The sequence below is a fragment of the Bos mutus genome, chromosome 7 (genome assembly GCF_027580195.1).
Source record: "Bos mutus isolate GX-2022 chromosome 7, NWIPB_WYAK_1.1, whole genome shotgun sequence".
In the NCBI taxonomy this organism is placed as follows: domain Eukaryota; kingdom Metazoa; phylum Chordata; class Mammalia; order Artiodactyla; family Bovidae; genus Bos; species Bos mutus.
Window position 1 is genome coordinate 97,010,748 of NC_091623.1, and position 27,688 is coordinate 97,038,435.

Genomic DNA, 27,688 nt, shown 5'->3' on the forward strand with positions numbered 1-27,688 from the left:
AACCCTGTGAAGTTAGTACTGTCATTTTACAGAGGAAGACACTGAGGTACTGACAGATTCGCAAATTTGCCTGTAGTTACATAATTAGTAAATAAAGGAGGCAGTTCAGCTTCAGACCCCACGGTCCTCAGCACTGCTCTATGCTGCCATGCTAACAAAAACAAGAGTATTCTACTCACATGGTAGATGGTGAGTGAACTAGTTTCCTACAGCTGCTGTAACAAAGAACCACAAACCGGATGGCTTAGAACAATGTAAATGTATCCTCTCACAGTTCTGGAGGCTGGAAGTCCAAAATCAAGATGCTGGCTGGGCAGTGCTCCCTCTGAAACCTCTAGGAGAAGATATTCCCTTGTCTCTCCCAGCTGATGCTAAAGCTGAAGCTCCAATACTTTGGCCACCTGATGTGAAGAGCTGACTGATCGGAAAAGACCCTGATGCTGGGAAAGATTGAGGACATGAGGAGAAGGGGGCAACAGAGGATGAGATGGTTGGATGGCACCACCAAATCGATGGACATGAGTTTGAGCAAACTCCAGGAGACAGTGAAGGACAGGGAAGCCTGGCGTGCTGCAGTCCATGGGGTGGCAAAGAGTTGGACACAACTTAGCGACTGAACAACTCCTACCTTCAGGTACCCCCAGGCACTCCTTGGTTTGTGGTAGCATCACTCCAGTCTCTGCCTCCATCTTCACACAGCTGTCTTCTCTATGTGTGTCTCCACCTTTGTGTCTCATCTCCTCTTGTAAGGACAATAGCTATACTGGGTTAGGGCCCACCCTAATGACTCATCTTAATTACATTTGCAAGACTATTTCTAAATAAGGGCACATTCACATATACCAGGAGTTAGGACTTAAACATATCTTTGGTAGGAAGGGGTTGGGGGAGGGGCACAATTCAACAGCTGCCCACCTAAGGCCTTGAGTCTGGGGCTAAAGATTTACACGTGCTGGGGAGTTGTTCAAAGTCAGCAACAAGCTGAGGCTCTCTCCTTTATGCAGTCAGGATTGAAGGAGTCAGGACAAAGGAAGGACAATGCTCCTATATTACAGTGGTGTTTAGGGCCCAGTCCAGGTCCTATGTGATTCACTTTGCTGTACACCTGAAACTAACACAGCATTGTAAATCAACCATACTCCAATAAAAATTTAAAAATAAGAAAATAAAACGTTAAAATTTAATTAACCATCTTCTGCCCCATCATCGATACTTTGGGAAAAGAGGCTTAGCGTAAGAAAGCCATATAACAATTCTTCCAGCTTCCCAGACATCCCTTGTGAAAGGGGAAGATGGGGGGTGGAATTCAACCTTCCCAACTCCACGCAGGGTGTGGAGGGCACAAAGCTTACCTCTCTAACCTGCCTAGCATGGCCGAGCTGGGACAGCAACTTCAGACCAATAAGCGTTTTCATCAGGGGGTATGTGTGAAGAAAGGACAACAGTAAACACAGTAGTGGGAAACCATTTATTTTCATACTACTTCAGGGAAACCTTAAGAACAATCTCTCCACCAAGAGGGATTTAAGAGGAGGGTGTGGGGAAGTGAGGAAGGAGGAGTTTTCTTGCTCTGTCAAATAATAGTTTCTTTGGTCGAAGGGGCCGTATAGATCTCGTAGAGTTGGGAGGTTCTCACCTTGAGTTCCCGGGCCACCTGGCAGATGGAGCAAGGCCAGCAACAATATACTGCCAGCCAGTCCTCACACAGGGTACCCTAGGGGAGAAACCGTGTGTGTTCTGGTGCCGTCACACAGGCTCAGTTCCACTACCTGGGGACCTCCACAGTATTACCTCATGGTCCATCCCATCCAATGCTCCTAAGATCCACCACCACCCTGAAGTCATTGCCCATGGACACAATTCCACTGGGGTTACTCGGGTGCCAAGCACCTCGACTACTAATCAATCCTTGCAATTCAGAGACCAGCCCTCAAGGCTTCATACTTGAAAAACACTGTCTCACTGACAGAAAATTCTCTGTCAACATCTCTTTTTTCTCTTAGAACTTAATATTTATAATTAATTATTTAATTTACTTATCTGGAGTAATAAGTGTACGTGATCCAAAATTCCCACAGTAAGAAGGGAGAGGAAGTAAAAAAGTAAATCCCCCTGGCCACCCAGTTACCTGTCAGGACACAACCATTGTGGGCAGTTCTTATATAGACTTCCAGATAAATTCTAAGTCTAGGCATACAGATATATATAGATATGTACACATTACATTTTACATATATATATATATTCTTTTGCTAAATATATATCTTAGGGATCATTTCACAAGAATAGATAAAAAGATGCCTTTTTATCTGTACACATCTGAGTAGGTATGACTTGTCTCTCCTCAGTCTCTCCTTGTACCGCAGTCTCAACCACACTAGAAATTGTCTGGTTCTTTGAAGTGTCCTCAGGGAATCCCCTAAGTGAATTCTGAGTATGCCAGAGAGCCTACATTTTAAGTGAGGTTATCCCAAGTTTATCCTTCAAATCTGGTGCATGTCCACCTGTCATCATTGGAAAGATTGAGCGCAGGAGGAGGAGATGACAGAGGATGAGATGGCTGGATGGTATCACCAATGCAATGGACATGAACTTGGGCAAACTTTGGGAGATGGTGAGGATCAGGGAATCCTGGTGTGCTGCAGTCTTCAGGGCTGCAAAGAGTCAGACACAACTGGGTGACTAAACAACAACAACTGTCTTCTCTTGATGTAACAAGAGAGAAACAGAAGTGGCTCACTGGCCAACAGTCTAACTATAATAGGTCTCCCTTGGAAATACCCTTCAAAATGTGGCATTTTGGTTTAATATACATCCTAGTAACAAGTGAAATGAGAAATTTCTTCCCTTTCCTTTCCCAAAGCCTTCCACTATGTATGGTGTTTTTAATATCCTCACCCACACCTCACTTATAAAAATAATCACAGGTTTGAAAGGCATCCATCCAGGTTCTCATATACACATACATCCAAACACACTTACCCGTATTTTATGTCTCTCTCTGGTGCCAATTCTCAGTGCAAAGGTGGACCCAGGTAACAATGGCCAACAAAAACACTCTCCATAATGCCTGGCGATGTCACACTCAAGACACATGGGACAAAAAAGACCACAGAAACCTGTCAATAATCACATAAAAGCAAGTCAAGTTTCTCAGAGGTGCTTGTAGCCACATCACACCTCCAAGAGCATTTACAACCCTACGCCATCAATTTAATACTGCTTTGTCTCCCTACAATCAGGGATTGAGGATGAATAACCAATTCTCAAAATTCAGTGTATTAAAATTGCCATAACTGAGCCACATCAAAATTTCTTCTTTTGTTAAACACTGGCAAAGCTGAACCTGCTACAATTCTGTTAACATTCACTACAGTAATTGTTTCTACTGTCAAGAGAAAAGCATTAAATTTTTATAGTTGAAACATGTGTTACTTCTATTATGTTCATCTATCTAATTTCAATATTTAAAATAGACACAGTATATAATACTTTTGAATAGCAGGCATCTTTTTTATATATGTGATTGAAAGCTCTTTTATGATACACTGATTCTGCATGCTATTCTTATCAGGACTTTATTCTATTTCTCAGTCCTAAAGGTTTCTCTAATGTTTGCAGTTTCATGGAGCCACTGACACCTGCCAGTTTTAATCTGTAAACTAGTAGAAGCTTGGTTCCTCAAACATGTACTGGAAACAGTTGATCATTTATTCATTCATTCATCTTTAACTTACTGATACCATTCCCTACACATCCTGCATGAACCATTAACACAATGGTTCTGTTTTAAAAACATTTTGGGGTCATGGACCCTTTTGTGTATACGGTGATAGCTATGAACTTTTAAGGGGAAAGAAAAATACATGCACACAGAAATGCAAAATTGTGCATTCAGTTTCACAGGGTTCAAGGATCCACTGAAAGCTATCATTGGACTCCAGGTTATAAATCTCTGGTAAATGATTAAGATGTTAACATCATTCCAAAAGATGACAACCTTGATGAATACAAGTAATCTGAACTATGAAAGAAAAAAAAAATTAACCATAACCTTTAAAAATGTATTCAATAAATATGTAATTGAGGCATAATTTATATACAAGAAAATCCACAGACCATAAACGTTGAGTTGGATGAGTTGTGACAATCACATTCACCGAAGTACCCAAACATGTAGAACACTGCCCTCACCCCACAGAGCTCCCTTGTGTCCCTTCCTGGATGATCCCAGTCCTCCCACCCCACTCCAGACATGATCACTATTCTGATTTCTATTCCCATTAAGGGGTTTTACCTTTTTGCGAACTTCATATAAATGAATCATGTTTACTTTCATAACTGTCTTTTGTTCAACCGCGTGTTTCTTGAGATTCATCTCTGTTGTTATAGGCATCTGTACTTTGTTCTTTTTATTGTTGAGTAGTAACGCCAATGTATAAATGTTCTATAAATCATTTATCCATTTTCCAACTGATAATTCCATTTTTTGCTATTACGGTTAAGTACTTTGAACATTCATACACAAGTATTTATGTGGATAGACCTTTCCATTTCACTTGGGTGGATTCCTGCAGGTGGAATTGCTAGGTCATGAGGCAGATGTAAATTTAACCAGAAATTCACAAAGAGTTCTTCAAAGTATTTGTGCCACTTTACATTCCCACCAGCAACATATGAGAGTTTGTTGTTCCACAGCCTCACCAACATTTGCTACCATCAGTCTTTTTTTTTTATCTTATTCATTCTGATGAGTGTTACATGGTAGTGTTCATAGTGCAACAGACACAAAGGCTCACATAAGCATATTAGAAGAATCAATACAGTGAAAATGAGTATACTACCCAAAGCAATCTATAGATTCAATATAATCCCTATCAAGCTACCCCTATCAAGCTACCAATGGTATTTTTCACAGAACTAGAACAAATAATTTCACAATTTGTATGGAAATACAAAAAACCTCAAATAGCCAAAGCAATCTTGAGAAAGAATGGAACTGGAGGAATCAATCTGCCTGACTTCAGGCTATACTACAAAGCTACAGTCATCAAGACAGTATGGTACTGGCACAAAGACAGAAATACAGATCAATGGAACAAAATAGAAAGTCCAGAGATAAATCCATGCACCTATGGACACCTTCAGAGAAGGCAATGGCAACCCACTCCAGTACTCTTGCCTGGAAAATCCCATGGATGGAGGAGCCTTGGAGGGCTGCAGTCCATGGGGTCTCGAAGAGTCGGACATGACTGAGCAACTTCACTTTCACTTTCTTACATTGGAGAAGGAAATGGAAACCCACTCCAGTGTTCTTGCCTGGAGAATCCCAGGGACAGCAGAGCCTGGTGGGCTGCCATCTATGAGGTCGCACAGAGTGGGACACAACTGAAGCAACTTAGCAGCAGCAGCTACATGGACACCTTATCTTTGACAAATGAGGCAAGAATACACAATGGAGAAAAGACAATCTCTTTAACAAGTGGTGCTGGGGACACTGGTCAACCACTTGTAAAAGAATGAAACTAGAACACTTTCTAACACCATACACAAAAATAAACTCAAAATGGATTAAAGATATAAATTTAAGACCAGAAACTATAAAATTCCTAGAGGAAACATAGGCAAAACCCTCTCCGACATAAATCATAGCAGGATCCTCTATGACCCACCTCCCAGAGTAATGGGAATAAAAGCAAAAATAAACAAATGGGACCTAATTAAACTTAAAAGCTTTTGCACAACGAAGGAAACTATAAACAAGGTGAAAAGAGAACCTTCCAAACGGGAGAAAATAATAGCAAATGAAGCAACTGACAAAGAATTAATCTCAAAAATATACAAGCAACTCCTGAAGCTCAATTTCAGAAAAATAAACGACCCAATCAAAAAATGGGCCGAAGAACTAAACAGACATTTCTCCAAAGAAGACATACAGATGGCTAACAAACACATGAAAAGATACTCAACATCACTCATTATCAGAGAAATGCAAATCAAATCCACAATGAGGTACCATCTTACGCAGGTCAGAATGGCTGCTATCCAAAAGTCTACAAATAATAAATGCTGGAGAGGGTGTGGAGAAAAGGGAACCCTCTTACACTGTTGGTGGGAATGCAAACTAGTACAGCCACTGTGGAGAACAGTGTGGAGATTCCTTAAAAAACTGAAAATAGAACTGCCATATGCCCAGCAATCCCACTGCTGGGCATACACACCGAGGAAACCAGAATTGAAAGAGACACGTGCACCCCAATGTTCATCGCAGCACTGTTTATAATAGCCAGGACATGGAAGCAACCTAGATGTCCATCAGCAGACGAATGGTTAAAATTCGTGGTACATATACACAATGGAGTATTACTCAGCCATTAAAAACAGCACATTTGAATCAGTTCTTATGAGGTGGATGAAACTGGGAGCCTATTTTACAGAGTGAAATAAACCAGAAAGAAAAACACCAATACAGCATACTAATGCATATATATGGAATTTAGAAAGATGGTAACGATAACCCTGTATGCAAGACAGCAAAAGAGACACAGATGTACAGAACAGTCTTTTGGACTCTGTGGGAGAAGGCGAGGGTGGGATGATCTGAGAGAATAGCATTGAAACATGTATATTATCATATGTGAAACAGATTGCCAGTCCAGGTTCGATGCATGAGACAGGGTACTCAGGGCTGGTGCACTGGGATGACCCAGAAGGATGGGATGGGGAGGGAGGTGGGAGAGGAGTTCAGGATGGGGAACACATGTACACCCATGGTTGATTCATGTCAATGTGGCAAAAACCACTACAATATTATAAAGTAAGTAGCCTCTGATTAAAATAAATTAATTTAAAAAATACCCTGTCAAAGACCAGTCTCTGACTCTTCATCCCTCCCTCCCTCTTCAACAGTCAGGAGTACAGAGTCCCACTCCCAGTTTCAGTGACAAAGAAGCAGAAATCTAGGAATGCTGTTTTATTTTATAACCTCCAGGGGATGTGCCTGGATTCTGGACTTCTTCCATTTCATGTAAGGGGTGAGGGAGCACATGCGCACGAAGGGCATGAGGCTGGAGTGGGAGGAGGATGAGGAGCAGCCTACCTTCCAGGAACAGAAGGTCTGTTTCCTCTCTTTCATCAGGAATCTTGAGATAATTGCTAGATTATGTATTGCAGTCATCACTTGGCCCAAAGCAAACACTAAATTCAGCCTTGATTAAGTCTAGGATGTTTCAGCCCACATTTAAAAAAAATCATTACTCTTAGCAAGATCAGCAGGCCCCACACAGCACTGACTACTGGTACAAACAGGTCAGAGGACAGCAAGTGGCCCAAGAACTCACCGTGAGTTCAGAGTGGTAATATGGTATGCAGCCCTGATTTAGGGAACTTTGAAATCATGGTACATAGAAGTCAACCAAAACTAATTTTATGCATCAATTACAAAATACAGTAGTGTGTATCTCTGCAAATAAAAAATTAATCAAAGTTGCATAAAGCTGGCAAGCTAAGTGAGTAATAAATTGTGTTGACACAATAGCCTGCGCTGTACCACTTTACTTGACAAAGAAATGCCCACCATCCTTCGTAAGCCTTTTGTAAAGATGTTGTTTTGTGCACTGGAATTCTTGTACCTTATTTTTATGACTCATACGTATTTTTAAATAACACATGCTGTTAATTTTATTTTTAAGCCTGCCCATTGTATAGCCACGTTATCTTAGTGTTCATTATGAGGCAGTAATAGATACTGAGGAAACACACCCAAAATTCAATTACCTTTGGACAGAAGCCAGATATAATAAAAACAAAGCACTATAAAAGCCAAAGTTTTATTACATAACAGCTGGTAATTTACAGATTTTACCATGTGCCAAGCCCTGCTAAAAGTACTCTGCATGTATTAACTCACTTAATTCTCACAACAATCCTATAAAATTTACTCTTACTAGGCCCATTTTACAGATGAGCAATCTAAAGCCCAGAGGATTTAAGCTATTTGCCCAAGTTCATACATTTATTAGGAAGGTACAGAGGCCACGTTTGAACTCAAATAAGTCTGACTCCAAAGTCTCAACTACCACACATAACACATATGCCATATGATCTCACGTTTTACGTATTTATCTAGTAAACAACTCTGGAGTTATGTGTTCCAAGACAGTGCCCTCATTACCACCACTTGGTATTTATTTCTGTGGGACAGGCTGAAATTATGCAGCTTCTTTAGGAAATGAAAGATCCTTGCTCAGGGCAGGATGATGGAATCCTTTGTCTGAAGGAGACTCTCAGAGGAAATTCTGCTACCTATACCATAGACCAAGGTTTAGTATCCAGAATATACACAGAAATCCTACAAATCAATATATAAAGGATTAAACAAAAGAAGAAAACGAACATAAGACATGGATAGGTAATCTACTCAACAAGAAACACAAATGGCCAATAACAAACATGAGAAGTTGTTCAACATCATTAGTAATCAGGGAATTGCATATTGACAATCGGAAACCATTTATTACCAATAAGAATGCCGAATTTTTCTTAATTTTTTAATATCAAATGTTGTGGGACACCGTAGAGAAATAGGTACTCCCCACACAGATGGGAGTGGAGTTGGCACATTTTCGAAAGCAACTTGGCTGAATCAAGTAAAGTTTTTAAATACTCTTGGATCCAGTAATTCCACATATAAGAGTAATGCTTACACATGCACACAAAGAGGCAGGTACAAGGATATCCACTGCTGCATTATTTGTGACTTAAAATTTAAAACAAGTGTACATTGATAGACAAAAGCATAAATAAATCATGATGGTATAAATCATACTAGGGAATGATTAAGAATGCAGTGAAAGATAAATTAAGTAACAACAGGGATAAATCTCTGAGATATATTTTGAGTTAAAAAAATCAAACTGCATAATAAAATTATAGCATAATTCATTTATGCTTTGTTTAAAGAGCTACAAAGCAGTAGTATATATTACTAATAGATGTATATGTAAATGAAAAAGAGTGACATGATTGTTTTCTGTAATGTTTCTTTTTTAATAAAATAAGCATATTCATGTGTTATTTGTATATGCATGTATATATATATATATATACAGACACAGATATATATTCCAATACATACATATAAATATAGATATGTGTGTGTGTGTGTGTATATATATATATATATATATTTTTTTTTTTTTTTTTTAAGAAACTGAGGGTCAAGAAAGATCCAAGCCATAAATTCAGCCTCTTCCTCTTACACTCAAAGGCCTGGTGGTTATGTCAGCTCCCACTGCCTAAGTATTCCTGGCCTGTTCTCTGACATGAACTCCACCCTCAAGCATGGAATGTAGCTCACTATTCATCCCTCTAACTCACAGAGGGGTCAAGATAAAAAGGAGCCACACAGAACCATGTGGAGCCCCAGGGAGCAGAAGCAGGAAAGGTGGGTGGAAACTGCAGTGAGGCACATTTCAGATCAGTTATTACAAAAAGCAGAATCATCTAACAGAAAAAGATGCTTAAAAAAGGAATAGAGCTTGCTCATACATTGAGGCGGGTGGGAGTGTAAATTAGTACAGCTTCTAAATGGAGAGCTGTTCGGCAACATCGGTGGAGACGTAAAATGGGACGTGCTCTCTGACCAGCAGGTTTGCTGCTGCTGCTGCTAGGTCACTTCAGTCGTGTCCGACTCTGTGTGACCCCATAGACAGCAGCCCACCAGGCTCCCCCGTCCCTGGGATTCTCCAGGCAAGAACACTGGAATGGGTTGCCATTTCCTTCTCCAATGCATGAAAGAGAAAAGTCAAAGTGAAGTCGTTCAGTCGTGTCTGACTCTTAGCGACCCTGTGGACTGCAGCCTACCAGGCTCCTCCATCCATGGGATTTTCCAGGCAAGAGTACTGGAGTGGGGTGCCATTGCCTTCTCCAGACCAGCAGGTTTACTCCTCAGCAATTACCCGACAGATCAACGGACACACGTATGGCGCCTATATGAATATACTCACAGAGCACTGGTTTGAATAGCAAAACATCTGGAAACCACAAAAAGGTCTGCTAGTAAGAACTGCAGATAAATGAATTATGGTACATTCATACAATGGAATCTATGCAGCCATTTAAAATATTAGCTCCAGAAGAGCTGATATGGCCTGATCACCTATATTGTTAAATTAAAACAAAATAAAAACACAGAATTGTGTTTATAATTCCATTATTTGCATCAATTATATATACCACATATACAGAAAAAATCTGGAAGGACAGATACTGAAATATTAACACTTTATCTCTGGTGGCTGGAATTATAGGGTACTGCTTTCTTCTTTTATAGCCTTTTATATTTTTCTTTATTCCCATGATGATATGATACTTTTCTAATAAAAAAAAATTAATCTATCTTCATTAAAATGGTTTATATCTTTACAGACTACATTGGGGCTCAGGTAAGAGTGATGGGCTCTGGGAAGAACTGGGCGGCATAGGAGAACAGGGATGGACTTCCTGCTCTTCATATACTAAAGGGACAGGTACTTTTGAATTTTGTACCATGTGCCTGCTAATCTATTCAAAACCATTTTTTTAAGCACTGAGCAGGCTCCAAGGGAGAGGAGCCCTCCTCCCCAGAAATGTTCAGAAAGCCAAGGCTGTCAGGTCCTTGCCAGGCCTCCTGTAGGGGAAACTTAGACAAGCTGGTGAGGGCCCAGATCAGGTGACCTCAATATCCCTTCTGATTGTGTTTGTATGATTGTTTCAGTGAAGTGCAGGAAAGAAGGAAGCAAGTGAGAATACAGGTTAAAATTCATTCATTGATGTGTCTGTCATTCAGGAAATATTCATAAGCGCCTCCTGTTTGTCAGATCTCTGCTGGGCAAGACCAGTTAGCATGACCAGTTGTGACTGCTTACAGATGGTACACAGTGTACCCAAAATACCGTTCAGGGATGTGACTCCTAGTCTGGAGCCTTTTCATGCCTCTTCCTCTTCCAGAAAACCAAAGAGAAATTCCTGGCCTGCTTCCCCCTCCCCACCTTGGGCATCTGATGATTCCTCCTCCACACAAAGCTCTTTGCTGCCTGACACTTGTGGTGCCTCCACAGGGAAGGTGGTTTTAGTGGCTGGCTGTTTACCATCTTTCAGGAATCAGCTTAAGTCAGTTCCCCAGAGATGCCATCCTTTACTTACCCCCTATAATTTACTTTCAAAACACCGTTTATTTCCTCCATGGCATTTAGCACCACTACAATTATTTGTCTATTTGCTTATTGCCTATCTCCTCTCAGAAACCATCTCTGTCTTATTCACTATTATGTCTATAACACCTATCACATGACTATACATAGGTAAATACTGGCTGAACTATAAACCCAGGTTGATTACACCTTCCACATCAACCTCCTCTGAGACAACATCACAAACATTCCCAGCTGGAATGGCCAGCCTTTCACCCATGAAGCCATTTCACAGCCACTTATTTCATCTTGGCTTCATCTTCTCATCTGAGCTTTCAGAAGCCACATCTTCAAAGGACATAGAAGCACCTATTTCTAATCCCTGTGCAGTGTGAATTCAGATGAAAGAGCTGAGGTGGGAAGAGGGAGGCAGTTTAAAAAATAGAGTCGCAATTAAATGAAGAATCAAAATGTCAAAAATAAATGGAAATCATCACTGCTCATAATGTACCCTTTGCTTAATGGATGACAAATTGTAGCAGTCATCCTCAACATTTAATGCAAAAACGGTTCCCAGGATGGGAACCTGATGTGAAACAAAGTCATGGAAAGAAGATCTCCCTTTCGAAGGTTGTCACAACTACTGTCCCAGTGATTTGCTTGAAATAAAACTTTGTGGTTGAAGCAGACCTTTTAAACAAAGGAAAAAAATCCACCACTCGTGGCACTAGTGCTCCAGCTGCATCCTGGGAACTATGGTGCAGACAACCAGTGTATAAAGTCATACTGCCTTCAAATTTTCTGGTGAGGCAATGAGCTTAGAGACACTATGAGCAGTCATGAAGCAGAGGCCCATCCAGGGAAGATAAGTTAGGACACAGAACATTCGCGATCACCTGGTACTATAATATCCATGGCCTCTCCTGTGCAGGTCACATCCAACTGTAAAGAATACTGTATTCTTCACATGTCCTTCCTTCCTCGCTGGCCCCTCGAATGGGCTCTCAAATGGACAAGCAGGGACCCAGAAGACCCAGTGTGCTGGGTCTTGAGAACACTGTTGGGGGTGGGGTGCAGAGCTAAGCAGTGAAACAATGTTTAAGGCGGAGGGGGTGGTGAATGGTCCCTTCTTTGATCAACTTTTTTTAAGTACTCTTGGAATTAGGCAGCAGCTAGTCTAAGTCTCCTGATTCTACTCTTTGCTCTCAACACACTAGAAGATAAAAATTTATAATAACAATATTAATACCTGAGCTCTACTAAGGTCATTACTGTGTATTATTGCCGTGGGGAGGGGGGTGTTCATGGTAACACACCCCAGTAGTGAATTTAGGAAAATACCCCTTCACTATTGCCAGCCATAGTGGGAGAACTGTCACTCAAACTGCCCTGGGCCGGTCAAGCAGCAGGCATGATTAGGCTAGGCAAATTGGGCTCCATTGCTGACAGAGTAATTCTCAGACAGGAAAGCATAAGGATTAAAATGTTTGGAGTTGACCAGTTTGTCAACTATCTCTTGATTATGCATCTTGTCCCTCGTAAGCACAGGTTTTCGTTTATTTCCTGATTTTGTGAACTGCCCCATAGCCTCCTAATGAAATTCAATGTTTGCTTCAGTATTAATTTCCTAGGGCTGCCATAACAAAATACGACAGACTGGACGTCTCAAAACAATAGAAAGTATTCTCTCACTGGAGAATTCTGGAGGCTAGAAGTCTGAAGTCAATGCGTTGGCAGAGTTGGTCCTCTGGAAGCTCTGGGGAAAGTCTTTTCCATGCTTGTCTCCAAACTTTTGGTGGTTGCTGGCGCTCGCTGACCGTGTCTGGCTTATAGATGCATTATTTAATCTGTGCCTGTCTTCACATGGCAATCTTTGTCGTGTGTGTGTCCAAATTGGATTAGAGCCCACCCTAATCTAGCATAACCTCTTTTTAACTTGACAACAATGCAAGACTGTTTCTAAATAAGGCCACATGCAGAGCCTATAGGTGAACAGGAATTTTGAGGGGACAGTGTTTAACCCTATATAGTAGGCAACCAAAAAAGACTCTGATCCAGTTATGTTCCAGACCAGTGTTCTTGAGTAGGTACTATGCATTATCTGCTTTAATCCTGACAATCTTTAAGGTGGGCACCTTTATTTACCCTCATTTTAGGGGTGGAAAAATGAAGACTGAGAATTTGTTCAAGGTCAAATTGCCAGTAAGAGGCAAAGTTAAGATTCAAGGCGAGGACTATACTCAACACAAATGTGTTCTCCTAACCACTACATTATATTTCAAGCTTTGCTCTACTTGGAAATGCCTTGATACCCCAACTCCCAATCACCAGCTACAAGCTATGAAAGGAAAATCGTCCAGTTCCCAAATTGGGGTAAGGTCTCCATATCTCCCTATGGTTATTCTGCCTTCTCTGTACTACAATACTGGGTAACAACTGAAGTCAGAGAGTGTGGACAAGAACCAGGAAGAATCCTGACAGAATCAGAGCTGCCATAATTGTCTGGTCAGGAGTTCACATGGGTAGCAGTGGCAGGAAGAAATCTGCTGGGCTCTGGGTCAGATGGTCAAAGGGACAGCAACAGAAGGTATGGTTTAGAGCTGGGAGCTCTCTTGTCTGTGAGGCCCAGGCAAACAATGAAGGCTCAGGCTTGGATGATCAGAACACCAAAAATGGTTTAGAGCTTTTGACTCAGCAAGACCCAGCTGAATAAGCCTTGGATTGGATAATGGCTCAGAGCTCTCTGGTTGATATATCCTGTGAGGCTTTAGGACAAATTCAGATCTTGTCTGGGCCTCTACAGGGTGAGGAGCCATGAAAATATTAAAGTCTACTGAACTTAAGAGACTAGCCCTCATCCATCAGAAAGGAAACCACCCCCACCCCACACCCCAAACAAGAAGATTCTGTGACCAAGTTACTCCTTAGGGCGAGAGCATCAGGTCCTGGAAAAGGATACTGACAGGTGGTATCCAGTCAGAATGTCCCAAGGTAAAAATAGAATCCAAGTGCTCTGAACTTTAACCCAGGGGAAAATCATGCAGTAGAGGACAGTGTTGCTGGTGCTTCTTCACAGCTAAACCAGCATCTGAAGATTTCAGTCAACAAAGGGAGCTTCTTTTTATGATTGGTCTTACTGTTATGGGAGTAATACACTTTCCTCACAGAAATACTAGAAATAAGCGAAAAGAAAAATTATTCATTAGCATACCATCTGGAGACAACTGCTGTAAGCATTTGTATTTGTATCCTTCCAGATATTTCTCTAAATATCCTCCCCCCAAATAATGTCTAATGTGTATGGTTTTACAATCTGATTCTTTAACTTAAAAATGTATCCCAACATTTTTCCATCTCAGTAGGTATCATTCTACAATATGACTTTTCATGGCTGTATAATAATTCATGGTATGGAAGCCCCCATGGAATACTTGGTTTGTTCTAGATTGTTGCTACAATAACCAGTGCTGCCAATTTTAATGATGTTGCTAAAACCTTGCACATGATTTGTTTCCTTAGACTAAATGCCTAAAAATGTAATTACTAGGTCAAAGGCTACATTACACTTGAGGTTGTTTTTACAGGTATTACTAGCCATTCACCAAGAAACCTGTAATAATTTATGCTCCATCAGCTGCAGACAAAGGAGCCCATTTTGTGCATCTTTATTTACAATGGATTTTGTCATTTAAAAAATCTTTTAAGTTACCACTTACTCTTTCAAAACATCCACATCACTGAAAGCAAAATTCTTCCTGCCAAGGAGTATATTTGAGTCACTAGAATATTAGTCCAATTAGTCTGAAACCATTTAATTTCTGTCCTTGGACCTAACGTAGTTTTTCTACCTACTGGTGTCTCAGGAAAGAAAATAGTAAAGAACTTAAAGGAAGAGAAAAAACATACAGATTCTCCTATCTCTGCAGACACTGAAGAGGCCAGTGCTCCAGTCCCCACCAGTCTGGACAATGGCTGTGATTGCTGTCCTGCTGCTGGCTCCCCGGACAGGCTGCTTCACCACAGCCTGGGCTGGTGCACAGCTCCTGGAGAGTCAAGGATGGTGATTAACTTGGAAACAAAGATGATTCAGAAAGATACTCATCAAGCCAGGACAGAGTGATAAACAGACAAGGACCCAATGATGCCCAGTGGCTCTTGTTCCATAGCCCAAGCTGACCTTACCACTTCCCTCCCTCCTCCTCCATCATACCACCTCTTCCAATCTTTTGCCCCATTTTAATTAATGGCATTACTATTCCAAGTCCCATTACTCAAACTCAATATTCAGTCTACTACCTCAATGCTTCTCTGTGTTTCATAATAGTTAGATTCACAGATTTGGAACCAAGGGGCCTCTGTTCAAACCTCAGTGTGCCCCTTCCTGGAAGCTTGACCTTGGTTAAGCTGCTTAACCTCTCTGCTTTCTGTTTGTTCAAATTTAAGAAGAGCAAAAACTACCAACTACCATATACAGTTATTACATCAACTGAAGGACACATAATTCATTTACTGTGCCCAGAGCATGTGTAACAAGGTGACCATGAGGAAGACTATACTGCAAGGATTTTGAACCTTTATTGAAAAGACAAAGAATTAGACTAAGTGTACATCTAAATCTGGACGAGGCTACTGAAGTTGAACAGATGGTATCATTTAAGTGAATAATCTGGACTTCAGAATATATCTCGATACCATACTACTGTATGTAGGATTGTCCTAGTGCAGCCACAAAGTACAACTTTGGTTTGCTTTTGCCTGAAGGGCGCAGCTATTCTGCTCAATCATTCTGAAATAAAAAACCAGGCCCAGGGGACAGGCTTCAACAGTGAGGTGAGGAAAATATTTCCATCTCTTTCTTGGACTGAAAGTTAGTTTTGCCTGAACTCTTACCATAGAGATATATCTGGAATGAGTGCTAGCGTAAAGGATAAGCTGTTGTCTGGCCTTGGAAGGGGCAGGTCAAGAGTAGGGTAGAGGGGCTGAAAATGCATCTGAGCCTATACATAACAGGAGTTATTGTTTTGCTCTGCGCTTTTAGCAAGCTTCATTATGAGTTTGCACTTGGTCTCTGATGTGTTATGAAGAAATAAAGAGCCTGCCTCATACTTGAGAGAAAATAAAGAGACAGCAGAATTTCTTCCTGTAATAGCTGTTGTTACAGGGCATGCATGCTCAGTCGCTAAATCATGGCTGACTCTTTGTGACCCCACAGACTATAGCCTGCCAGGCTCCTCTGTTTGTGAGGTTTCCCAGGCAAGAATACTGGAGTGGGCTGTCATTTCCTATTCTGGAACACAAAGACTAGAGGCCAGGAGAGAATGCTCCTGAACATCCTTAAGGCAACACTCTGGGGGCACTAGGGAAACAGCTGGGGAGTCCTTTGAGAACCTCTGATTTGGAACATTAAAGCCAATGGGATTTCATGTTATCCTAATATAGGGAACATTGTTCTTGTTATGAAGATCCACATCTCTTTTTTCATTTCACCAATATTGCCCAAGTCCACACCTCAAACCTGACAGCACATTAGCTTGTTAAAAAAAAAAATTCCCAAGCCCTGTTATACCCAAGCCCCAAGACCACTATACAGGACTCCAGAGATGAGGCATAGAAATCGGTATGCAAAGTTTCCAGGCAATTCCCATGTAGTCATCCTGATAACAGCTTAAAACCTGAAACAGGTGGACTTGGGAGACTTATGGTCACTGCAATGGCTTCTGAGTCTCCTACCAGGTAGATGGTGATGTCAGGGTAAGAGAGATGGCAAGGAAAACAGGCTATGAGGTAGGGTGGAAGGGACAAGGGTGCGTAGAACACAGCCAGGCTATAGTACCAGTGAGACACATCAGCTGGGAACGCCACACCAGAGTTTGGAAGAGCAAAGAAAGTTAGGAGTGACCTACCTAGCAGTGTGAAGCAGAGCTAAGAGACATCCCCACCCTTTCGTCCATTTGACATTATAGACAAGGAACAGGGCCTAGCAAGCTTTACAAGAGCCTACAGAAGTGTTTGAGACCTGGAAAAAATATATTGGCTACAAAATATAAAAACTGCAAAGTATAAATTAGTTAATGCTCAATTAAACATAAAAATCTAGTATCGTATCTATCTCATTAAGGTCAAATTTGGAATTTAGATGTAGTATTTCATTACATTTGAAAACAGTTGATGATTTTCTAATTTTGTAAAAAAAAAAAAAATCCAAAAATGACTGACTGCTAGGCAGTAGCAGCCAATCATAAATTACTGAGAGCCCAATAATTTCAAAAGCAGAATTATAAAAATTCTTTCACTTACTATGCAGCAAAATAATGGGTATAACATTTGGTATGGGTGCATTTTAATATATTTGTTATGATGTGGGTTAGGGCCTATTGTTATAGACTGAATTATATCCTCCCAAATTCATATGTTGAACACCTAGCTAGCCTCCAATGTGACCACATTTTGAGACAGGGCTTTGAGGAGACAATTAAGGTTAAATGAGAAATAGAGGTGGGATCCTGGTCCATTGGAGAAGGCAATGGCACACCACTCCAGTACTCTTGCCTGGAAAATCCCATGGACAGAGGAGGCTGGTGGGCTGCAGTCCATGAGGTCACTAATAGTTGGGTACGACTGGGTGACTTCACTTTCACTTTTCATTTTCATGCATTGGAGAAGGAAATGGCAACCCACTCCAGTGTTCTTGCCTGGAGAATCCCAGGGACAGAGGAGCCTGGTGGGCTGCCATCTATGGGGTCGCACAGAGTCGGACATGACTGAAGCGACTTAGCAGCAGTAGCAGCAGCAGCCTGGTCCATTAGGACTACTGGCTTATAAGAAAGGAAAGGCCATGTTAAAACACAATGAGAAAGCTGCAAATCAGGAAGTCTTCAGAGGACACAACCATGCTGGCAAGCTGATTTTAGACTTCCAGCCTCAAGCACTGTGAAAAGTATCTGTTCTGTGAGCTACCCAGTCTGTGGTATTTTGTTATGAAAGTCTGAGCAGGCTAAGGCCCTATGAAGATTTCAGAATGGTCCTAGAAAAACTACCTCTATATATATCTTATCTCCTCTCCTTCCATGTGGACTCTGAGGCCAGGGGGCACCTGTGCTTTCTCCCTGTATCCCCAGGCTCTAGCACACTCCTTGAAACCTAGTGGGTACACAACATTTGTTGAATTGGATAAAACTGAATTCACGTATCTCTTTTGTTATATATTGTTATTATTGTTCAGTTGCTCAGTTGCGTCCAACTCTTTGCAACCCCAAGGACTACAGCATGCCAGGTTTCCCTGTCCTTCACTATTTCCCAGAGTTTGCTTAAATTTCATGTCCATTCAGTCAGTGATGCTATTTAACCATCTCATCCTGTCATCCCCTTCTCCTCTTGCCTTCAGTCTTTCTCAGCGTCAGGGTCTTTTTCAATGAGTTGGCTTTTCACATCAGGTGGCCAAAGTATTGGAGCTTCAGCTTCAGCATCAGTCCTTCCAATGAATATTCAGGGTTGATTTCCTTTAGGCCTGACTGGTTTGATCTCCTTGCAATCCAAAGGACTCTCAAAGGTCTTCTCCAACATCACAGTTCAAAAACATCAATTCTTCGGCCTTCAACCTGCTTTATGGTCCAACTCTTGCATCTGTATGTGACTACTGGAAAAAACACAGCTTTGACTAGATGGGCCTTTGTTGGCAAACTAATGACTGCTTTTTAATATGCTGTCTAGGTTTGTCCTAATTTTCCTTCCAAAGGAGTAAGCGTCTTTTAACATCATGGCTGCAGTCACTGTCCACAGTGAAGAAAAGAAAATCTATCACTGCTTCTACTTTTTCCCCTTCTATTTGCCCTAAAGTGATGGGACTCGACGCCATGATCTTAGTTTTTTGAATGTTGAGTTATAAACCAGCCTTTTCACTCTCCTCTTTCACCTTCAACAAGTTATATCTCTTATGAGTCTCCTCCTCAAATATAGCTATAAATTTTGTAACCATAACTGTGTTTCATCCTCTAGTAAAGGCACAACTCTCAGGTATGAACTGATTACATAAAAACATCAAGTTTTTATTGAGAGTAGCCTAAAAGCTTCTTACACGCCTCCACACAACCCAGTGCATTTACCTCTTAACGTAATCCCTCCAAGTTGGGACTTCCACTATTACACTAAGAATTTACAATGATTTTAGTAAAGGAATTTCTTAGAGCTGAGCCCTAGATTAGATTTTCCCCAGAAATGTACTTATAGCTTGGAGCCCTAGAAGGGAATTTTCTGCTTCTACCTCAGCATTATATGTGTAACACCTCATTACGGCAAGGAAGCCTCTCCTCTATTCCAAATCAAATAACTGAGATAGCTTTTCCTTGGTGGGGGGAAAAAAAAGTTGGTTTTTGTTTGTATGTGTTTGCTTAATTTTGAACTCAAGAACTGTATTATTTTCTTCCCTTGGATAATTCTGAATCTTTGGCCATTTTTATGTTTGAATTGACATGCATTAACTAAAACATTTCAAGATAATAGCTCATGTGTCAAAATTAAAATAAACATAGCTACTCTTAACTGAGCATCTGCTATGTGCCAGTTACTTCGTAGTTCCTTTAAAAATTGAATAGCTATTCAGGGGCTGCTACAGGTATTAAACTAAAGTAGTTATTGTAGCTTCCTGCACAGATTTTGGACACTACTGAAGTGAAAAAGTTGACTTAAGACTCAACATTCAGAAAACTAAGATCATGGTACCTAGTCCCATCACTTCAAGGCAAATAGATGGGGAAAACAGTGGAAACAGTGGCTGACTTTATTTTTCTGGGGTCCAAAATCACTGCAGACAGTGATTGCAGCCATGAAATTAAAAGATGCTTGCTCCTTGGAAAAAAAGTTATGACCAACCTAGACAGCATATTAAAAAGCAGACATTACTTTGCCAACAAAGGTCCGTCTAGTCAAGGCTATGGTTTTTCCAGTAGTCGTGTATGGATGTGAGAGTTGGACTATAAAGAAAGCTTAGTGCCGAAGAATTGATGCTTTTGAACTGTGGTGTTGGAGAAGACTCTTGAGAGTCCCTTGGACTGCAAGGAGATCCAACCAGTCCATCCTAAAGGAAATCAGTCCTGAATATTCATTGGAAAGACTGGTGCTGAAGCTGAAACTCCAATACTTTGGCCACCTGATGCAAAGAGTTGACTCATTTGAAAAGACCCTGATGCTGGGAAAGACTGATGACAGGAGGAGAAGGGGACGACAGAGGATGACGTGGTTGGATGGCATCACCGACTCAATGGACATGAGTTTGAGTAAGCTGGGAATTGGTGATGAACAGGGAGGCCTAGCATGCTGCAGTCCCTGGGGTCACAAAGAGTCAGACATAACTGAGCAACTGAACTGAACTGAACTGAACTGCACAGATTTTGGGCTTCCCCAGTGGCTCAGTGGGGGCTTCCTAGGTGGCACTAGCGGTAAAGAACCCACCTGCCAATGGAAGAGACACAGGAGACAAGGGTTAGATCCCTGGGTAGGGAAGATCCCCTGGAGGAGGACATGGCAACCCATTCCAGTATTCTTGCCTGGAGAGTCCCATGGACAGAGGAGCCTGATGGGCTATGGTCCATAGGGTCTCAAAGAGCTGGACGCGACTGAGCACACACACACACAATGGCTCAGCAGGTAAAGAACCCACCAGCCAATGCAAAAGACACAGGAGACATGGGTTCAGATCCTGGGTAAGGAAGATCCTCTGGAGGAGGGCATGGCAATCCCCTCTGATATTCTTGCCTGGAGAATCCCATGGACTGAGGAGCCTGGAGGGCCACAGTCCAAAGGTTTGCAAAGAACTGGACATGACTAAGCACACATGCATGCACAGCTTTTAACTCTGTATATTACTCTATATTCTATAGGTAGAATCTTATACTACCATTAAGAGGAATGAGTTTGGAAGCAGTGGGTAAAGCTGATGGTCATAGAGTTTCTCAACCTGAGCAGCTAACCGTTTGCTATCAAATCCAGCAACTTCTTCAACTAGTGCAAAGGGGACAGAGCTTAGATTTAGACACACTGAAGTCCAATGTGGTTCAGCTGCATCCTAGTTGTTTGACCTTGGAAAACACGAACTGCCCCAGCCCTTAGCTCTGGTCTCCTCTTGCATAAAACTGGATTTAAAATATCCTACTTACATAGTTGCACTGAGGATTAAACACCAGGTACTTGGCATATGGTAGATAGCAGCTACTGTTATTATTTAAATTAAGGATCTTGCATGTATGTACTGTTTTCTGAGAAACTAGTAACAGAGGAAGCAGACCTGGGGCAGTTTCTCAGTGGTCACATATGCTACCCAAATACCTCAAAATTCAATCAGGGGGACTAATCATTCCAGTTTGCCTTGGCCTAAAGGTTTTCCCAGGATGGACAGTCCCAGGCAGACCAAGAAGGTTGGTCACCGAAAGGGAAGAAGCAGAGAGGGGCTTCAACTGGTGGAAGGCAGGAAGCTGACTCCAGTCATTCTCGTTATCAGCTCCTAATAAGTGAGTGCTGAGAGCTGGATGACATACACAGCCTTTCCCCATTTCACCCTCACTCTAACCTTCACCTCTTCGGGCAGCTAAACACACTCCCCATTGCATGTCCCCACACATCTGATGCTTTGACTGGGGGCGGGGGGTGGGTGGTGTTCATGTCACCATCTGCCTTACTGAGACTTGCAGCACTAAGACTTTACTCTGCCTTCACTGAGGCCTCCTTGATTATTTCAAACTCTTAACTAAAGTCAAGACTCTTGAGTTTTGATTTCAAAAGGGTGGAGATTACTGGCAGCCACCAGAAATAAAGTTTCACTTGATCAGTGTTCATCATTTTAAGTTAAGAACAGACGGACACCCTTTCATCCAAGTCAGCTCTTCTCTTTTCACCAGCCAAGCAAGGCCAGGAAGAACTAGTCAGTTGCCCCCGTTTCAAGTACACATGGGAAATGATAGCAGCTACTTTCTTCCTGAGCCCAGTTTTCTTTTTCCTGGCTCCTTATAAGAACAGATTGATTTGATATTCCAACCAAAGAGCAAAAGTTGGGGGTAAAATCACCCTACTTCATACCTCAGGTTGGAGATAAAATGCTGTTCATCTTCAGATGACATGAGTGAAAGCAACAGAGGTGCATGTGTGTTGAGAAAGGAAACATCCTCAGGAAACTTAGAGAAGCAATTTCCAAACCAATCCATAGTTAACAGGTATTTTCTTGTCACTTGGGATATCCTTTTTCCCTTCAACAATAAGCTGACTGATTCTAAACTTAGGTTCAATTCAAAATGAAACACCTAAAGAATGTTGCCTTGATATTCTGGAACCTGAGGTCATAGCAGTGTAACTGACAGACATCTTATTTCTTTAAAGACAGGTACACACCTAACCATGGGCAAGGCCATCTTACTAACATGAAAGGAGATACTGCTGAAGATACAGTGTAAGTTAAATAAAAAGAAAACTTCTCTTCGGTGGAAAAATCCCTTTAAGAGTTAATTCTAGCAAACATTTATCTAGCTAAGCATCACTTGACCTTTCCTTAAGGGGACTCAGAAGCTACATATTTCAGCCATGCCTTGTAGCTGAGAAGTGATAGGGAGGGGCCTCTCATCACCCCCAAGGCTGCTGGTCCAATTCAGCAAGAAGACATGAGTCCCAGAACCTGAGAACAGAGACAGAAGGTATTTAAGCCCAGAGATCATGCTTGAAACCACCTAATAAAAGATGGTTTTCTAAAGTTTAAGCTATGCTAAGTTGTCCCAAGCCTCTAAGGATTTTCACAATTTCTAGAAGTCTCCTACTCTTTGATTACAGGACTTCTTGATTACAGATGGACTTCTTTGATTACAGCAGGAGAATGGTACTGCCTCTTCCCTATGTGGCCAAATGGAATCTAGTGAACAAGGCAGGGCTTGGCTGGTGATTGCCTCCCTACTGCTCTGCATCTTCAGGGTCTTAGGAGCCTCTGAAGCATACCTTATAGAGACATGGACACCAGAAACAATAGAAAAATGTTCCTAGAGGAGAAAAATTCAAGAAAATTGCACATTGAGGGGAAAGGTCTGCAATCACAATTCAGTGTTACACTAGAAAGACAACAGCAGCCAACTACACTGTACATTCCTCTCATCAGAACCATAAAGAATGACTGTTTAGGGTTCTGAACTTCAAAGCATTTACACGAACACGGTTGTTAGCAAAAGCCTATATAATCCCTCCCAATCAAGATCCTTCAGATATAGCTTCATGACTGCCTTCATTCACTAGGTCCGGGCGGCTCTCATTGTCTTGTTAACTCTAAGGATGAATCCTACATGAAGGACAGCCATGTTGCTCACCACTCTATTTCAAGTGCTTAACACAGTGTCTGAAACAATATTAATAAGCACTCCATAATTTGTTGAATAAATGTGCTATCTATGAAAATTCAAGGTTATAACAGAAATTAAGAAGTGAGTACTAGCATTGCAAAAAGATTTAGAATAAGATTCCTTTGAAGAATGAACAACATAAGCTAATTCCATATTTTAAAATTTAATTTGTCCCAGCTTCTCTCATCAAACATCTATTGTACAGGGCTTTCCTGGTGGCTCAGTTGGTAAAGAATCTGCCTACAGTGTGGAAGATCTGGGTTCGGATTGCTGGGTTGAGAAGATTCTCTGGAGAAGGGCATGGCAACCAACTCCAATATTCTTGCCTGGAGAATCCCCATAGACAGAGGAGCCTGGTGGGCTGCAGTTCATGGGGTTGCAAAGAGTTGGACACGACTGAGTGACTGAGCACAGCACAGCATTTGTTGAATAAAGTGACCAATCCACATGCCACACAGCTCTTTCACCTAAAAAATAAATGAAAAAGAGAAAGAAGAAAAAAGAATGTTCTTCTTTATAGAAGAATGACAACTATTTATGGAAAAGAAATGATAGCTGAAACCCAGTCCCCTAAAACAGAGTTCCCTTGCTGAGTTCATGAATTACCACACTATAAAAAGACCTTTTTTTTCTTGTTCAGCCCCTCTCCCCTCAGGATTAAGGAGTATCAAAGAAGGGGGGAACTGAAATTGAGCAGGATATTGCAGGGGCCTCTCAGGTACAGAAATCCCTCCATGTTCCCTGTTTTTTATTTGCAGTAAATGCCTTTAGGCTCCTAGGCCTTCCCGCTAAGTAACTAAGGCAATTACTAATTAGAAAGTGAGGGAATGCAAAAACAAAGGAAAAGCAAACAGTTCGGTGAGAAAACAGAGGCCTAGCTCCTCAAAGGATATACCTGACAATCTGATGCATATCTTTGAGTTTTTCTGCGGAAGCTAAGCCCCCTCCTCCACCAACCTGGTAGAAGATGGTGATTATCTGCTAATTATAAGCATAGAAACCTGAAACTAGCTGGAATGAGAAAGCTGAAGAGTAAGATTCCTCAAACATTAGCCTGTTATTTCACCATCAACCAATCAGAAGAAACTGAAGGAGCTACAACCCTCACCCCAAATGTTGTCTTTAAAAACTCTTACTTAAAAGCCATCAGAGTTCCGGTCTTTTGAGCACAAGCTGCCCGTTCATTATCCCTGCTTGTGTGTTAATCACATGGTCACATCCGACTCTTTGTGACCCCATGGACTGTAGCCCACCAGGCTCCTCTGTCCATGGGATCCTCTAGGCAAGAATACTGGAGTGGGTTGCCACTCCCTTCGCCAGGGGATCTTCCTGACCCAGGGGTCGAACCTGGGTCTCCTGCACTGCAGGCACATTCTTTAGCATCTGAGCCAGCAGGGAAGCCCATTAACCCTGCTTGGCACCCCACAAATAAATGCTGTACTTCCCTTCACCACAACCCAGTGTCAGTAAATTGGCTTTGCTGCACAGCAGACAAGCAAACCCAAGTTTGGTTTGGTAATATTTTGGCATTAGAAAATCACCATTTTTCACAGTCTCCAACATAATGTATTCAGGAAAGCATTGGGGTAATAAAACCATGAGACAAAAAATTGAGAATAGGATATTCCCAAGATGCCAAATCATCACTCTACAGATTTGCATTTGTAAAAGAAATAACCGATCTTAACTCTGGAGAAATACTCAAAATGTATCTTTAAAACAAAAATTCTGAAAGTGATTTTAAAAATACGTACTTTTATAATGAAAAGTTCTGCAAGTGATCAAAATCAAAATGTATCTTTAAAATGAAGGGTTTAAGAAATTATAAAATTTAGCATCACTAAGAGTGGGACAACAGGAAGTAATGTTTAACCTCAACCTCATTATCTACAGACCATGCTGTCCAATAGAAATAAAATGCAAGTCACATATGCAATTTAAAGTTTCCCAGTAGCCCTTTTTTAAAAAGTAAAACAAAATCAATGACATTAACTTTAATATATTTTATTTAATCCAATTTATTCAAAATATTATGTCAGCATATAATCAACATAAAAGAAATTATTATTGAGGTATTCTATGTTCTCTTTGTCACAGTAAGTCTTTGAAATCTGAAGTGTATTCTCTGCTTTTACCTCACGGCTCAATTCAGACTACTCACGTTTCAAGTCCTCTATAGACACATGATTGGACGGCACAGTTCTAGACCTAACTCCAGTATAAGGCAAACAAGGGATACAACAAACTACCACTGACTTCTCCACAGTGAAAGACATGAAGCACTCCTTTGTCACATTCCTCAAGCCCGTACTTAGGAGCAAGGATCATGTCCTATCCTGTTTGTTTTTCAAGTGTGCAAGGTTTTTCCTCTCTACCTTAAAACCAATTAAGTTCTAAGGAGAGCAGTGAGCAATTAGAAAACTTAATTGATGCTACAAATCTTGGGTGGTAACTGAGTATTCTCTAAGACAGACGTGAAGTAATGTCCAAAGAAAGTGAGAGAGAACAGCAGAACAAAGTATCAGCTAATTCTGAGAACCAGGCACATAGATAACTAGTAAACAGTCATTAGAATGACTAAGTGAATGAATTTCTCAAGAGAAAAGCAGACACAACTACCACAAACTGTAAAAGACATGAAGGAACATGTCATCTTATTCCCACCTCAAAAATTTGCAATGATTCTTGAGGTAATTAAATCAACTTCGAATATCTGCCTAGAATCCAATAATCATTATAAGGCCCAATTTACTGCTAACTTATCTATTTCCAATTTCTCTCTCATTCTGCCAAGATAAACATTCCATTCCTGGCATCATCTCCCAAACAAGCCATGCATTTGCTTTCACCTCCAAGCAGTCATCCACACATCGTTCTAAAAGCTAGAAACACGGCTCTGCTCTCTCCTAGCTGCTGCTACTGCTGCTGCTGCTAAGTCGATTCAGTCATGTCCGACTGTGCGACCCCATAGACGGCAGCCCATCAGGCTCCCCCGTCCCTGGGATTTTCCAGGCAAGAACACTGGAGTGGGTTGCCAGTTCCTTCTCCAACGCGTGAAAGTGAAAAGTGAAAGTGAAGTCGCTTAGTCATGTCCAACTCTTCACCACCTCATGGACTGCAGCCTACCAGGCTCTTCCGCCCATGGGGTTTTCCAGGCAAGAGTACTGGAGTGGGGTGCCATTGCCTTCTCCCTCCTAGCTGCTACTCCAATCCTAATCACCCTTCATGTCCCATCTCATCTGTGAAGTCTTATCTGACTCGAATCCAACAAACTTTTCCCTCTTCTGACCTAACAGCCCTGACATCGCTGGCCTTGGTCAAATGCATTCTTGTCTCTCATGCCTGCATTCCTTGTCTAATACGTGTGCTGCAACGGACTGGAGACATGGAGGCCAGGACTCTAACTCAGCTCTGCCACTGGTGTATGGGATATGGACAGGTCACTTGCTCTCCTGAGGCCTGTTCTTCATGCGGCATCTTTTCTATTCCTAGAACACACTGCATGCCCCTGCCTCAGAGCTTTCACACCTGCTGTACCCTCTGCCTAATATGTTTTGCCCAGATTATCTGCTAACAAAACTATATACACATTTACTCTTGAATGTACAAGCTCACTTCTATAACACTTCTATAAATTTATTAAGATACACTTCCACAAATACAAAACTACATATCCACAAAGTTTGCCACTATATAATTCTATACAGATTCTATAAAACATCAGAAATTTATAAACAACCTAAATGCCCATCCATAAGAGACTAGTTGAATGAATTATGGTACACCTTTATAATACTACAACACAGAGGAAAGAAGAGGAGGGACAGAAGGGGACAAAGGAAGAAAAGGAGGAGGACAAAGAAAGAAAGAGATCTCCATGAACTAAAATAGAAAGATATTTACATATATATTAATCAAAAATAAAGTTGTTAAAAAAGCAAGGTATAAAACAATTATAATATTGACTTTTTAATGATAAAAGAGTAAGTAAAGTACATAAAAATAAACATTTGCTTGCTTTTGGATAAAGAAACACAGGAAAGATATCTAGAAACTAATGAAACGGTTAGCTACAGAATATGGGAAGGTTGTGCAAAAAGTAAAAATTCTCTGAATGGATGTAATTTTGACTTCTGAACAGTGTTAAGTATT

General features: G+C 41.2%; 1 protein-coding gene across 2 annotated transcripts; it reads right to left on the bottom strand.

Annotated features, from left to right (window-relative positions):
* Positions 1 to 998: 998 nt before the first annotated feature.
* On the bottom strand, positions 999 to 27,688 carry PLAC8L1 (PLAC8 like 1). Of its 2 annotated transcripts, XM_005906621.2 has the most exons (4): positions 22,239 to 27,688; positions 15,078 to 15,214; positions 2,983 to 3,119; positions 999 to 1,714 (listed from the first exon to the last, which is right to left on the bottom strand). In XM_005906621.2, exons 1-4 carry the CDS (start codon positions 22,361 to 22,363, stop codon positions 1,574 to 1,576), a joined length of 540 nt encoding a protein of 179 aa, XP_005906683.1. In that variant the 5' UTR covers positions 22,364 to 27,688; the 3' UTR covers positions 999 to 1,573. The 2 variants fall into 2 exon arrangements, 1 of the variants encoding a protein (XP_005906683.1); XR_011464839.1 differs by lacking the exons at positions 15,078 to 15,214; positions 22,239 to 27,688 and having other exon boundaries at positions 1,546 to 2,654; positions 2,983 to 15,037.

Bases quoted from the DNA above. Each gene is read 5' to 3' on its own strand.
- PLAC8L1 (XM_005906621.2), bottom strand. From the start codon at position 22,363: ATGGATTGGTTTGGAAATTGCTTCTCTAAGTTTCCTGAGGATGTTTCC. The intron at 15,215-22,238 runs GTATGAAGTAGG...TTGACTCTCCAG, and splicing joins CATTTTATCTCCAACCTGAG to GAGCTGTGCACCAGCCCAGG. The intron at 3,120-15,077 runs GTATGTTTTTTC...GATTATTGACAG, and splicing joins CTGCAGAGATAGGAGAATCT to GTTTCTGTGGTCTTTTTTGT.